Below are 15517 nucleotides of genomic sequence, written 5' to 3' on the forward strand. Positions count from 1 at the left end.
GCTCTAACTCCAGGGATGACCCCGACGGGTGGGGTTGGAGATGGCCTCTCATTCCCATTGCTGCTCCAGCTACTTCAGGAAAGGGAAGCAAATAGAGGAGGGAATAATGGCTCGATTTGGCCTCTGGCTATCGAGGCAGATGTTTTCTTTGGAGCAGGAATAGATGCCGAGGAAAATGCTATAAAGGGCTTTGCTGAGCCACGTCCCGGGGCTCCACCTGAGTCCTTTCTTGCCACCTCTCTCCTGTGTCATCTCACCACCTTGGACACTTCAGCAGAAAGGTTCCCCTCAGAAAAATTAATGTGGTTTTTTCTTCCTCAACACTGACATTTATCTCGAGAATGTGTCCATTGCAGCGAAATTTTCAGCTGGGAAGGGCTGGAATAAATCGCTTCTGCTCTCCAGCCCAAGTTTAAACATTTCCTCTGGGCTTTTCTACTTTGGAATTTAAATCTTATTGTTATTTAACCATATCAGATTAGTTTTTCGGTCATTTTCAAAGTGAAGTGATTTTACCTTTCTGCAGTCATCAGCCAGCGATATCTGAAGGAAACTTTTCCCTGATTTTCAGCAGAAATGTTATTTATCCTGCTAACAGCACTGGCTTTTTGCTCCAGGCACAAACCAATGCAAACTTCACAGAAATTCCATTTTCTGACCTATCTGCTGTGCTAACTGAGGCATAACTGTGGTCCAAATGTCATGGCAGCTCAGAGCCAGAATTTACATTTTCCAAGTGCATGAAGGAAAACATCCCTCACCTCATTTTCAAACAGTCTTACATTATTCAGCCAAAATCCCCACGGGCTTTGCAAAAACGTGTAAGACCAGATTTTCTCTGTTTCATCCTTGTGAGGAGCCAGAGACCAAGCACATAATTCTTTCCCAGATCAAAACCTTTTTGGGATCATCCAACAAGCAGAGCCAGATGCAGGATAAAAATCAACCTGATGATGAATAAGTAGAAATCTTGTCTTTCTGTCCTTCAGATGACACATTTGCATTGGGATTGTCGTCACCACTGCCCTGAAAAGTCCACACAGAGCTTTGTGATGAAGCAGATTTTTGCAAATGACCCTGGCACAGCTTTTCCTGCTGCTTGTAAATTGGTTTTTTTACGAGAGTTAAGGTTCTGGCTGAGCTCTTAGGATGCGAGCCCTGATTAGCCCCAAATCTTGGAGAGCACCCAAAGCTCTGCGTGAAGGAGGGAAGAAGTTTGCACAACTGGGATGGTTTTGGTGTTAAGTCAGGGAGTGTGGTGGGACTGAAAGGGAGCCTGGAGGCCCTGGGCTGGCGTGGCTGTTGAGCAGCACCGGGGCCATTCCCACCTGCTCCTTCCTGTCTCTGCTTCCCAGATCCTGAACGGCTCCCTGTGGCATCCACACTTGTCCCCGACCCCGTCACCCATGAAATTGTTGGTTTGGTTCCTGTTTCATGAGGAAATGGGCTGTTTCTGTCCCCAGGCGTGGCCTCTCCACCCATTAGCCCAAGTTCTATCCCAGTGTGTTGCTTCCATGCTTGCTGGGAGGTGCTGGCCCGTCCCAAAGCACACAAGAGATGTGGCCCAGCCACGTCACCGAGGCAGTGACACAACTTGGGTCCTTGGGGATGCAACTTGGGGCCTGGGGTTGCTGGAGGCTCTGGAGACTCCAGGCATGAAGAAGGGGCTCCCATGGGAGCTGGTGGCCTCTTTCCCACCAGGAAATGCAAATGGAGATGTCCCAGTGGAACACAAGCTTGGACCTCTGGTCCAAGGAACCTGGTCCAGTGGAAGGTGTCCCCAGCCACGGCAGGAGGTGGAACTGGAGGATCTTTGGGTTGGTCCCCTCCAACCCCAACCATTCTGGGGTTCTCCACAGTGCTCCCTTTACCTGGTCCTATCAGCCAGGCGTGTGCCAGTAGAAATGTCAAATTCGCAGTGCTGGCTTGAACCAAACTGGTTGAAAATGAGCCCAAATCCTCTTCCAAACCCATGGATCCCCCCACACCTGTGTGCTTGTGGGACAGCAGCTCTGAAAGCAGAGGAGGGGGTGGAGGAAAGGAGGACACATTGAGGAAGGTGGCTGTCCATCCCTGAAGCCCATCTCAAAGGGGATAAAACCTCGGCGTGCCTCCTTTGTGACTCTGTCACTCACTGACCAAGCTGGAAACCCCCAGATCCCTTTTTCTCCATAACTGCCACCAAACTACTGGCTAATAAGAGGAATATCACAGTTCTGTGGATTTTTAGTCTATGCAAAAGGGGAAAGAATATTTTCCAAATCCCAATATTTGTTTTTAACAGTGCCTTTGCCACGCTTTCCATCACAAATCCCTTTCAGAGTGGACGGCACCCACAGCCACCAAAGGTGAGGATGAGTCCTGCATCCCACATCCAAAAGTCAGGGAAAAAAGTTTAGTGAAGTTAATCCAAGAGGAAAAAGATAAGAACTAAAACTGCTGCTTCACGTTTTGCTCTCACTTGTGGTGTTCAGACATTTTTGAGAAATTCCATCATCTCAAAAGCCCGATTCCAACAATAATCAATAAGGTAAAAAGTTGGCACTTTAAATTTATTTTAATTTTGTGACATTCGTCTCAACACAGCGGGCCTTGTTTTAAAAACAAGTTTAAAAACTTTGTTCATTCGCACAAAGATGCATATCTTCACTGCATTTAGTTTAAAAGCTGACCAAATTAACATCCAAGAGAGAAAAATTAGAGAAGAAAAGGAACTGTCAGCACAATCCAGCACAGAGCTTTGTAGGTTTGTGCTCGGAGTGGGTAATTATGGTCACTCCTCGCCCCTGACGTACCAGGGAGATGTTACACCAGGTCTCATTGCCATTGGCGACAGCACTTACTTCTTTCAATAGGACATTTAAATAAATGTGTATAGATCACTGCTCTGAAACACAGACGGTGCCTGGGGAAGAGGTGGCTTGGAGAGGTGACTCCCAGCAGCAGCCAGAATTATACAAAGCTCCATCACATCCCTTCCCCTCTGTCTCCTCTCTTTTATTCCCATTTCTCATTGCCAGGCACTGAACTGAGGACACGGGATGCTGCAGGGGTGGGGTTTTCTCTGTACACTCATTTATGGCTCTGCCTCCTGCCTCCTTTCCTGGGTGATGATTTGGTGATGGGAAGCCCTCAGTCCCTGCCAGTGTGATGGCTGGAGCTGCTGGGCACGAGGCTGGAGCAGGAGCGGATGTTGCCTGGCCTGCCTGGAGCGCAGATGCCCCAAAAATCTTCACCCAGACGCGAGTGCCATGTGTATAAACAACCCTCATGGCTAGAAAGCAAAGAGCCTGGAAAATCTGCCTGACCCACAGGACTGGGACCACGCCGAGCTGCCTTTTATCTCTGAGCAGTCCTGCAGAGCCTGGGAGTCGTTCTGAGCTGGTTATTTTTAAATAACCAATAACACCTCCCTGCAGCTCCATCCCGCACCGGCAGCAGCGGGTGGGACTTTCACCACAGGTCTTGGGTGGCAATGAGCTCTTGGTGGCCGTCCCTCAGCTCTGGTGGATGTTACGGGGTGTGGCTCTCAGAAGGAGCAGCTGTGACATGTGCTGGAGGGTCCCTGCTTGTGGGGAATGCACCCAGAGAACATTCAGTGGCCCCTCTGGAGTGACCATGAGGTGACCCACGGCTGTCTCCAGAGCTGAAGGACCTTGAGGGGAAGGAGATCACTGCCCCAGTGTGCTGGAGGCCAAACCCAGCCCCAGGAACATGCAGGGATAATGTGGCCTCAGCCCGCTGCAAGTTCTCACCCTCTCAGTGGGAGATTTCCAGGGAGGCTGGAGTGGGTTTGGAGATCTCTAGCTCTGCTGCTCTCCTCTGGAACCTCCCTGTGTCCTTTGGGAGAGCAGCTTGTCAGTGTGCCGTGTACTGAAGCTGAAACATGAAGCCAGGGTTGTGATAATTTAACTTTTTTAGAGGTTTATTCCCCCCAAATGCCTCCCCAAATCTGGTTTTCCTGGTGTGGCATATTCCCACAAAGGTGTGTGTTCACCCCTACACCTCACTGAGCTGACAGGGCTTTTCCTGCCTATCTCAGGTGACTAATCCCAAACAGGGAATTCACTTATCAGTAATGATAAGTGAGTAATTAGTTTATAACAGAAAGCCTTGAGGAATGTTGCTGCAATAAAGGGCAGTGCAGATGCTGCTCCTTGCAAGAGCATCCACACAAGCTCCAGTGAGGAAGAATTGCCCTTCCACGTCCATTTGGGCTCTTTGGGAAACCAGAGGTGAATATCCTGCTTTGTCAGCACCAGGGACGAAGGTTCCAGATAAATCATATGGTTTCCAACACCCCCCTTAATCCCAGTGCAAATCTTCCCATGCTTTCTGCCCTCAGAGATCTGATCCTTTCCATGACCTGGCTGCTGCTGTTGCTTCCTTCTCTCTCCTCCTCGCTGGCCCTTGGGTGGACTTCCTGCCTGGACTCTCCATTTCCACCTCAGCAGACACCCTGAATCAGATCCCTGATTCTGCTGGATCTGCCAAAGCTCCCCGTGGATGGAGCAGGTGATCCTTGCACCATCAGGGTGGAGGTTTTCTTCATGAATACCACTTGCCTTAGGCTTCGTGTGCACCCCCATCCTCCCAATTCCTTCTTGCAGCTCCAAAGAAGCCAGAAAGGCTCTGTTGGTGCTCAAAACTCCTTCCCCATCCTTCACCTGCTCCCTCCACCAGCTTGCAGAGAGAGGAACCACCTCTTTCAGGGACAGCTTTTCCTGCAGCAAAGCAGGAGCTTCAGGGCAGTTTTTCCCACTAGTAAGCTTTCCCTCCTTTTGTATTATTTTTTTTCCCCCCAACAGCCAAGGAGCTTTTGCCAAAATGTGTTTTCCACATGTTCCCTATTAGTCATGCTCTCAGTCTTACAAATCTGTTACCAGAGCCACAAGCTGATGCTATTAATTCACTCCCAACCGACATAAGCAAAATTCCAGGCAGCGTTCCTAAAACCAGACCCGGCGGCTTGTTTGGATTTAAAACCAATGCCCCTCTCTCGCCTGGTGTGTGTGTAGAGCACCTTCCCAGCTTCTCCCGAGGCTTGGCGAGGGCAGGAAGGTCGGGACAGGCGGTGGGACCGGCCCCGGGGGTCGGGCAGGGGCTGCCCCGCAAAGGCGGGGTCTGACAGCGCCTTAAATACTTCCCTGGAGCTCCGCTTGCCAACCACTGGAGCACGGCTGGACCGAGCCGGCGGGGGTTTATCTAGGGCAAGGCGGAGGGATTGGAGGCACAGGAATGTCGGTGGAGGAGGGAAAGCCACCGCGAGAAAGCACCATGTCTCTGTAAGTAGGTTTTTTCCCCCGTTGTTTTCCCTGCTGCTCAGGCAGCGGTGCGAGAACCGTGCGGAACGGAAGGGCATCCACCTAGCACAGACTTATATATTTTTTTTTTCATTCTTTGGCATATTTTAGACTCAGGTTTTAAAGTTTTCCCAGTTCCTACAGCTGTGCCTGCGATTGTGTGGAGGGGTCAGCGGGTTTTGGGAAGTCACCGTGGTGAGAATGGGGAGCCAACAGCTCATTCCTGTACTGGCTACACACAGTTCTGACTACTTTAGGGGTTGCTGGTGGTCTGAGCAGTCCAATCCTTCCTCTGTAGCTGTTTTGAGGTGAAACTTGCACCCTGTGTGTGTTTCATACGCTGTGTGTCAGCAAATCTGGAGGTGGCATGTGATGATGGATGAGTGAATGAATGGATTTCAAAGCCGGAGGGACGGGGAGTCCTTTCTTTGGGGAGATAACTGAGATGCATGAACCACCTCATCTCACCCATCTACCTGCTGCACATCTACACAGATGGGGTTTTTCCCCCCCAGGCTGCATAACTTTCACACTGCACAGAGGAATTGGGTCTGAAGTGAAGCAGATGGATGGCTGCAAAATCCATGTTCTGTGCTTGGATGGTCGGGACTGTGAGGAGAGGAGACACAGCCTTTTCCTAGTGCCAGTCTATTCATCAGCACTGTGAACAAATCTTTCTTTGGAAGCTTGTTTGATTTATAATTGATTCCAAAACACTGTGGTGCACTAAACCCCCACCCCAGCAATTAAAAGCATTGAAATCTCACAGTTTAGTCTTTGTAGCCAGTGAGTCCTAAAAGCCACTGGAAGTTCAACCAAACAGATTTGTAGGGAGGGGTTTTTACCTCATTTCCTTCGGCTCCCGCTCTCAAATACGATGCCAGGAGGGCAGGTGGACACACAGGGGTGCAGCATCAAGGTGTGACCCCTCACAGTGGGGTCCCAGGGGCGCAGGAACAGCTCGGGGCTGTTTCCTGCAGATGTTCGTGCAGATCCAGATGTGCACAGAGGGCTGAGCCGCAGGGGCAGTGGCAGGACCCACAGCTCAGGGTGGTGGAAGGCAGCCAGGGATGGTCTTCTCAAAGCAACAACCTGTCACTTCTGTTAATTTGCAATTTCCTTCCTTTTCCTTGACTCGGGAGGTTTGGGAGCATTTTATTGGGTGCTCCTTCCTAAAATGTGTCTCCCAGAGGAGCCAGTGGGTGCTTTGATAACAACCCTGATAAATGTCAGTTCAAAACTTGAATATTTACTCCAAAAGCTGTCACAGCCTCGGTCAGACCCTCCCTGCCCCAGCAAACAGCTCCTGGGAGATGAGCTGGTGCTCTGGGAGTTGCATCCCTGAGTAACACTTGCTAAATGGTGAATTATCCTCGGTGTAGGCTTCAGAAACCCTTTAGGGGAGCCCTGAATTTGGAATGAACTGCTCTACAGGACATTAAAAGTGTGTTTTTAAGGACAATTTGGGGCTTGCAGCTAATTTGTGGTGCAGACGGGAGCTGCTGGGGCGCTGGACACCTGCATGGGGCCAGCCAAGGTGGGGCTGGATCCAACCCTGCCTCATCCAGACCCGGATGCTCCACAGACAGATGCACCATGGCCCACACCCAGCAGGGTCTTCCCTTCCCAGCCCCCTGTCAGCTGGAGCTTGGCTGAGAGCCTGGATTGATCCCACAAATCATTTAACGCCCCATATCTGAATGTGAACACAACAGAGGAAGGGTTAAAGACCCCTTAGGGTGTACCCACAGTAAGGACGCAGAAAAAGGCACTCAAAAAGGGTTCACCCCTGAATAAACCCAGTTTCCTCAATAAATAAAGAATATCTCTGTGGGCATCACTTCCCATGTCCTGCACTGGCTGAACTGTCCCACCTGCACAGTTGTACCGACCAAGGCATCACTTTTGGGGCAGGAGAGGGGGATTCTGGTCCCAGCAGCTTTGGGGGTTGTTGCTCTTCACCTGGTATGTCGAGGGCAGGGAGGAGAACTTCCCCACCTCTCCTTCTGCTTTATGACCCAGCTGTTTCTCCCCTCCCTGCCTCGGTTTCCCCAGCCCCAGGACAGGAATAGCACCATCTGCAGAGCGCTCCCACAGGCTCGGCCTGCCGTGTGAAGACTTGGGGGCTTGTGTTCGCAGGGGATTTGTTTGATCTGGAAATAGCAGGGTTGGAAAATTCCATCTGCCTGCTCTCGAGAGCCCTCGACAGGGGCAGCGCGAAGGCGAGCGCTGAGCAAACCAGCGCTGAGCAAACTGGCTCTGCTTGGCTCCTGTCCTGGGAAGCAGTGGGAGCAAAATCGCATTCCAGAACAGCTGGATGTGGAGAACAGAGTGGGGCATGTTTCCCTTCCTGCTCCCACGTGGCTGCTCCCACCACGGAAACTCTACAGCACAATTTTGTGTCTCCAGTGGTGCAAAGCCAAGTTCGGGCCAGGCCTGTGTCTCATGGCATCATCAAGCCAGGTTGGATGAGGCTTGGAGCAGCCTGGTCTAGTGGAAAGTGTCCCTGCCCATGGAACCAGATGATCTTTAAGGTCCCTTCCAACCCCCAAAAATTATAGGATTTTATGATCATTTTCCCCCCTGGATCTTCACCCCCACTCAGCCATGCTCACCCAGCATGGAGAGTTAGGGTTGATGTCCATACTGCTTCCACATAAGAAAACAGCTCCTTTCTCTTCTCTTTTTTCTTCCTCCACTGTTCTTTAGGTCCAGGTGCTTTTCCTATCGCTCTCATCTCTCAGTGTCCGTGCCAGTCAAGCACTGAAATTGCCTCCTGTCTTTAGTGCTGCCTGAGGTCACCCAAGGAACTCAGGCTGAGGCCCCACTCCAAGTTAAGCTAAACACAAAATGCTTATTCCAAGCTCTTCCTCCCCAGCTGTCCAGGTCTCCTAATAAATGCATGGTTTTCTCTTGAAAGCTTCTCAAGGTTTATTTTTGAAACGGTCTGTATTTGATTAAAGTTTTGTTTTGTTTTGCTTTGTTTCAAGAGGAACTTAAAAGGGTTGTCAGCCTGTAAACATAAATATTCCCATTCTTTTGCTGATTCTTTGCATTTTTCTGGGCTTGCTAATGAAAGATGTTTCAGTAGGACACGTCTCTGTGATGTGGGAGCATCCTCCACTGTTCCAGCCCTGACCACCCTTTCAGGGGAGAAATTTTCCCTAATATCCAATCTAAACCTCCCCTGGTGCTAATTAAGGCCTTTCCTCCTGTCCCTGTTCCCTGGGAGCAGAGCCCGACTCCCCCCAGCTGCCCCCTCCTGTCAGGGAGTTGTGCAGAGCCACAAGGTCCCCCCGGAGCCTCCTTTGCTCCAGGCTGAGCCCCTTTCCCAGCTCCCTCAGCCCTTCCTGGGGCTCCAGCCCCTCCTCAGCTCCGTTCCCTTCTCTGGCCACGCTCCAGCCCCTCAATGTCCTTCTTGTCATGAGGAACCCAAAACTGATCTCAGGATGCAAGGTGTGGCCCCACCAGTGCCCAGCACAGGGGACGTTCACTTCTCTGGTCCTCCTGGTGGCACAAGATGTGACCTCACAGCTCTGGTGTTTTATTTCCCCCTCTCCCTGCAGGTTATAACTGAGTAGCCCTTATGACCAACATGAGCTGGAGCTTCCTCACCCGCCTGCTAGAAGAGATTCACAATCACTCCACCTTCGTGGGGAAGGTCTGGCTCACCGTGCTCATCGTCTTCCGCATCGTCCTGACGGCGGTGGGGGGCGAGTCCATCTACTCCGATGAGCAGAGCAAGTTCACCTGCAACACGAAGCAGCCGGGCTGCGACAACGTCTGCTACGATGCCTTCGCGCCGCTGTCGCACGTCAGGTTCTGGGTCTTCCAGATCATCATGATCTCCACGCCCTCAGTCATGTACCTGGGCTACGCCATCCACAGGATCGCCCGCTCGGCCGAGGAGGAGAAGAAGTTCAAGGGGTTCAAGAAGAAGAAGCAGTTTGCCCTGAACTGGCAGGCCGTGCGCAACATGGAGGACGCCATGGAGGCCGACGAGGAGGAGCCCATGATCTCCGACGACGCGGCCGAGCACGAGAAAGCCAAGCCCAAGCCCAAGTGCAAGGAGCAGCAGAAGCACGACGGGAGGAGGCGCATCCAGCAGGAGGGACTGATGAAAATCTACGTCTTCCAGCTCCTCACCAGGGCTTCGTTTGAGATTTGCTTTTTGATAGGGCAGTATTTGCTCTACGGTTTTGAAGTGGAAGCTTATTACGTCTGCAACAGGGTCCCTTGTCCCCACACCGTGGACTGCTTTGTGTCCCGGCCCACGGAGAAGACCATCTTCCTCCTGGTGATGTATGTGGTGAGCTGCCTGTGCCTGCTGCTGAACATGTGCGAGATGTTCCACCTGGGATTCGGGACCATCCGCGACGCCATCCGCAACCGGAAAATCAACAGCTTCCGGCAGCCCCCCTACAACTACGCCTACCCCAAGAACATCTCCTGCCCTCCCGAGTACAACCTGGTGGTCAAATCCGAGAAGTCCACCAAGATCCCCAACAGCCTGATGGCCCACGAGCAGAACTTGGCCAACGTGGCTCAGGAGCAGCAGTGCACCAGCCCGGATGAGAACCTGCCGGCTGATCTGTCCACCCTGCACAAGCACCTGCGGGTGGCCCAGGAGCAGCTGGACATCGCCTTCCAGAGCTACAGCAGCACCCAGGCCAACACGCAGCCCTCTCGGACCAGCAGCCCCGCCTCGGGGGGCACCGTGGTGGAGCAGAACAGGGCCAACACCGCCCAGGAGAAACAAGGTGCTAAACCCAAGGCCTCCTTGGAGAAAGGCAGCTCCAGCAGTAAAGATGGGAAGACGTCTGTGTGGATATAACTCTGCCAGGAAGGCGAGAGGGCAGCGTGAGCGGGGTTTTTATTTTGGTGTGTTTCTGGTTTTCAGTGTTATCTCGAGTTCGTTTCGCAGGGCACAGTTTTTGTGTGGAAGTCAAGAGAGTAAAAGGAGCTTCGGACCAATTTAGTGCTGTCTTCCAGTGTGTTAACAAAAGACATTTCTTCCCTGTTTCCAATGTGTTCTCCAGCTGGGAACCTCCAGTGAGTGACAGGAACCTCCAGTGAGTAACAGCAAACCCCCCACACCTCCCAGCCCTTGGGTCACCACCGGAGCCCCCAGCAGAGACTGGACAATGTGCTGTGGTGGGAAGAGGAGCTGCTGGTGGCTCAGGAGGAAAGTCAGGCTGACAGGGATCAGCCACCCTCCTGCATGGCAAGGCTCGAGTGCTGCAGGCAAGGCAGTGTTTAATTACTAAATACCCTTAATCAAATTAATTTCTGATCCTTTGATAAGAAAACCACTGACATATTGCACGGACCTTCAAGGCAGGCTCACAGCTGATGGCCTGCCTGGGCTGGCAGCTGCCAATGAAGGCCTCGTTGGATGCTGTGAGCCAGGAGCTGGCACCCACACCAGGTCTGGGGCAGGAACACCGTGACTGCCTCACACAGGGAGACCTAAAACCAGCACAGGGCTGAAGGTTTCATCTTTTCTTCCTCTGTGTCGAAGCAAAAAGCAAATCTGCTCCAAACCCTCCGGAGCAGGAGCAAGCAGTGACATTGCGTCCTACTGGTGCCTGTGTAGCACTTGCTACAGATGTGATGGGAATTGTTGTAGTTACAGAGTTTTTAACAAACTGCTGCTTCACATCATCAGAAAGTGCCTTTATGCAACCAGGAAAACAAAAGTGTAAAGGGTTTAGGCTCCTTTACTTGCTGAATTTTAGACGATCAGCATCGGCAAATTTGTTTTTCTGATTAATTGAGGAAAAGCACTGTTGGCAAATTTGTTTTTCTGATTAATCAAGCCCTTATAAATAGTGGCAGGTGGCAGATCTAGGAATAGTGTGTCTCTGGTGTGTGTGTGTGTGTGTCCATGTATAGATACAGACACGTACGAACACGTGTGTGTGCACATAGACATAGCGAAATAGGTGTAAATGTAATATCAACCCTCTGCTCCTTCCACAGCCTTCCACCTCCCCTGGGAAAACCCAGCTGCTCCAGGACTGGGGCTGATCTCATCCTGGAGCAGTCCTGGGGCTTTTAGCCTCCAGCCCCACCCGGGGAACTGGGAGGATTCCCACATTTGCTTGGGGGCAGGGTTGCAGAAGGTCTGGCTGCAGTGGGGACAGGACCAGGACAGCAGCAGGAAGTTTTTCCCGAGTTTATGAGAAGTTGTTTTCAGCTGGGCTTGGCTTTAGGGTGGTTTCCATGCACTTAAAGTACTTGGGGTGCATGTTAAGATCAAGCTGCTGAGCTCCAAGGCTCCTACTGTGCTTTGTCAGGGTGGTTTCATCATCACCACAGGGACCCCAAACAGGCAGAGCCTTCAAGATCAAACCTGTTGCAGAAGAAGTAAATTCTCCCTGAACACAGCACTGTCCCTGTGCCAAGCTGTTCCCTCAGGCTGTGCCAGTATGTGTTACCCATTGGATATTCACGACTTCTCGCTGGACATCACCCTCGTGTCCTTGAGATCAGTCCCTAAAAGCCCTGAGGATGCCTGTTCCCCGAGTGCCCAGCCCTTTGGCCATTCTTGGGAACAGCAGAGAATTTGGATATGCCCTTCATCTCCTGGGAACCTCGGCTGAGCTGTGCCATGCATTAGAGAACAGTCCTGGAAGCAAAAACGTAGAATTAAAAGGACAGCAGAGAAACATCCTACGAGGTACCCAGCAGCTAATATTCAGCTCTGTGGCTTTGTGTAACAGTCTGGGGAGCACTTCCAGGCTCGTTCCTGCTCCTGCTGAAGGCATTCATTGGTAAAATGCCTGGAATGCTGTTTGCTCTTGCTGCTGGAGATCTTCCCCTGACAAATGGATAACTAGATCCAGGAGGAGGATCAGCACAGCAGCACTCAGTAGGAACATCCATCCATCCCCTTCTGCTGGGAATTTTGCTGGAAAGGCTCAAAAAGGTCACACCACGGTGGTGGGGAGGCAAACATACCCAACCACGCTGTTTGTCCTCGTCCCGTGTGTGGGAATGTGCTCCCTGCTGGCTGGGGATGTGCTGGGCAGAGCAGGAGAGGCTGGGTGCTCACAGGGCTGCTGTCACCTGGCAAAAATGCCTGCAGGGCCACAGCCCAGGCTGCTGGGGAGGAGAGAGAGGTGATCCTGGGTGGAAATTTGTTCCCTGGTCACTGCAGCTGTCCAGGGCATGAGCTTGTCCTCTGCATCAGTGGGACTTCTCTTTTATTCCCAGCCCTGTGTCCCAGGGGAAATCGCGTGCATTTAAAGTTGTGATCCCAAGGGAAGGATGGAAACTCTGAGGATAACCATGGTTGGATGCTGCCTGGGTTCTTCTGATTCCTTTTCCATGAGCAACAATACCACAGCCCCGGATAAACCTGTGCTTCCCACACGATGCTGGAAGGCACTGTCCCATGCAGGAGTTGGGATTTGGGATTTCTGCTGCCCGTACCAGCAACACCTCCCTCAGCACCAGACATGGCCTGAGCACTTCCTGGTGACTCAGATCTGCCCCTCCACTCCTGCTGACCTGCAGAACCCCCCATGAGTCACCACACCAGGGATAGGAATGTGACTTCCTTGCTCTTGCTCCAAACAATCTTGGCAAACGCATCGCCGTGGGGAAAGATGGGGGGCAGGGCAGATTTTGAGCCCAAACCCCCAAACCTGGTCACAGAGACCTGATCAACTCATTAAACCCAGTGTATGCAGCAGGGCTGCATCTGCTGCCCCAGCAATAGAGGTGGGCAGTGCCCATGGGAGGAGATTCCAGGTTCAGGGCAGGAGGATGGGAAAAGACCATGGATCTTCTTGCCAACTTGCCACCATCAAACGACTCTCTAAAGGGTGACATGAACCCCCTCTCTGCAACCCCATGGAGACATGGAGAAGTCTCATGCCTTTAATCTCTGCATATTTTGGGTGTTTGAAGACTGCTTTCACCCTCAAATCTGCTTTAAGCTGAACACCTCCAGTCTCATCAACCTTTCTCCAAGGGCTGCTTTTCTGGGGTGGTTTTCCCTGGTGTCTTTGAACCAACACCAGCCACTCCACAACTTCCCACCAGAGTGGCAGTGCCAGTCCTTGTGCCACATTCCCTTCCTTCTCCTCTTCATGCACTCTGGTCCTCCCCAAAACCCCATCTCCTGCAGGCCTGGGGATTGCTCCCCTCTCCAGGTGTGTGGCTGTACAGTGGGGACCTTCCTGGCATCCTTCAAACCCCCTTTTTATGGTCACACAGTGAACCAAGGGGACTCTGAGTGACCCGTGGGTCCTGCAGAGGGTTTGGAGCCTCTTCCCAGCTGGTGTCACCCTCACATCTCATACGCACACGCTGTTTTCCACAGGGAGAGTCAATAACTGCAATATTGACGAGTACCAGACCCAGGGCAGACTCTTGGGGGATCAATAATCCCCTCGTCGGGCAGGGACACAGGGTAACCACTCCCAGCCCTGCTCATCCCTCAGGCCTGGAGTATTTCCCTGCATAACATCTCTTCCCAATGGGAGCTGATCCTGATTTCCCACGTTTTCCAAGCGTTTCGACAGGGACTCAAGCACAAGGGTGTATTCCCAGCAGGAATGCTCTGGTGTCATGGGTGCCTGGCAGGGATGCAAAGTTGCCTGTGAGGTACCAGCCAGCCTGGAGGACACTGCAGATCCTCTGAGGCTGGGGAAGAGGGATCCCAGTTCTCCCAGGTCCCATCTGGGCCACACACTGCAGCCAGCACGGGTCAGACAGCCCTAGGAACAGAAAAGATTATTATTATTCTTTATATATATACTGATTTGCTCACTTTCCCCCTTCCTCCTCTACTCTGTGACCTCTAAACCCTTTAGGATGTTGGGTTTTCCCACTGAGTCACTGCCACAAAGGTGACCAAATGCAATGATGACTCTGCAGGAATGACTCCTTTCGGGGCAGGAGCAACAGTCCCTTCTTTTTTCCTGTCAGCTGGGGCAGGAAAAGGATGGAGCAGCAAAATATTCATAGCCACAAGCAAAATCCCCACCACAACCATTCCTAACTCAACCAGCAGCTCAAGGAAATTCATTTGGAGGGCGGAGTATCAGCCATGGAAGAAATGCCAATGGCATAATTAATGCTTTGCTTTTTTTGTGTGTTTTCTCCAGGTAGCAGTTTTGTCCACACACAAGACAGGTTTAGCTTTGTGGCTGAACTAATTGTAAATGTTGATTCTCTCGCTAAACTTGGTCAGATAAAGTGCCCACACTTATATTTCTCTTCTTACCATTCAGGGCCAGGAATGTCCCACAAAATCCAGATTACCTTCTTGCTTGCATTGCATTCCACTGGGAAATACTTGAACTTAACTCAAGGCCATAACCAGTCTGTGCTGTTACAAAGCGTCTGGGATTGTTTTCTTTTTATTTTTCTGGTTGTTAATTTTTTTTTTTTAATGTACTAACTGTATTTGTACTAGAGATTTTTGGAGTATGAGGTTGAATCTGTAAGTATTTTTCAGTGTAAATGTTACATCTGGGCTGTAGTTAGAATATGAAACACTGGTCAAAAGGGAAAGGGACATCAGCCCAACTCAACTGTGGCTATTCCACATCCATTACTAATAACATGGAATAAAACTTACATTTTGTTACAGTATGTAAAGCGTGTGGTGCTTGCTTGAGAAAGGCTCTGAATGATGAGAAGAAATCCTTCTCCACCTATGATTTGCCTGTTTTAGCCACGTAGGAGCTCTGTTTTCCCTGATATGGCTACAAATCTTCACAAAATAGTTTTGCCTTAAGAAGCGTTTGACCTTCTCGTTGTTTGGGATGTGTTGTCTCCCTGATGAATCACTGCCTGCAGATCCCTCGGGCACAGAGCTCAAACTGCTGAGGGAAGCCTGGGCTTTCAAAAGCAAGAAAACTTTGGGGAATCTAGGAGAAACTGATGATTCAGGCTGAGCAAATGATGGGAAAGCACTTTGTGAGAGAGCCTGGCTTTCCAACCACCTCGGTCTTCGCTCCTCCCGTTAAATCACAGGCACCTTCACTCACAACCCCTCTCCAAATGTCCTCAGGAAAAAAATCCTGGACAAAAACATGCAATTTTTCTGTTTCTCTGGAAGTTGAGCTAAGTTGACAACTTCTTTGGCATGAGCAGGACATGGTCCCACCAAGGGACTGGGAAGAGCTGAGGCCAGGTTGGATGGGGCTTGGAGCAACCTGGTGTGGTGGGAGGTGTCCCTGCCCTGGGGGTTGATA

At 51.2% G+C, this 15517-nt stretch overlaps 1 protein-coding gene across 5 annotated transcripts in view; it reads left to right on the top strand.

Annotated features, from left to right (window-relative positions):
- GJC2 (gap junction protein gamma 2) overlaps positions 1–14912 on the top strand; it is a 39679-nt gene extending 24767 nt beyond the window's left edge. For 4 of the 5 annotated variants that reach the window (XM_048308009.1, XM_048308095.1, XM_048308248.1 and 1 more), the window contains one exon: positions 8870–14912. In XM_048308009.1, the coding sequence (XP_048163966.1) occupies positions 8890–10137 (1248 nt within the window). In that variant the 5' untranslated portion in view covers positions 8870–8889 and the 3' untranslated portion in view covers positions 10138–14912. Of the gene's footprint in view, positions 1–5028; positions 5286–8869 lie in introns of those variants that run through there. The other variant, XM_048308171.1, reaches the window with a different exon arrangement.
- Positions 14913–15517: the final 605 nt, after the last annotated feature.

The sequence above is a fragment of the Corvus hawaiiensis genome, chromosome 1, assembly GCF_020740725.1.
Source record: "Corvus hawaiiensis isolate bCorHaw1 chromosome 1, bCorHaw1.pri.cur, whole genome shotgun sequence".
NCBI lineage: Eukaryota > Metazoa > Chordata > Aves > Passeriformes > Corvidae > Corvus > Corvus hawaiiensis.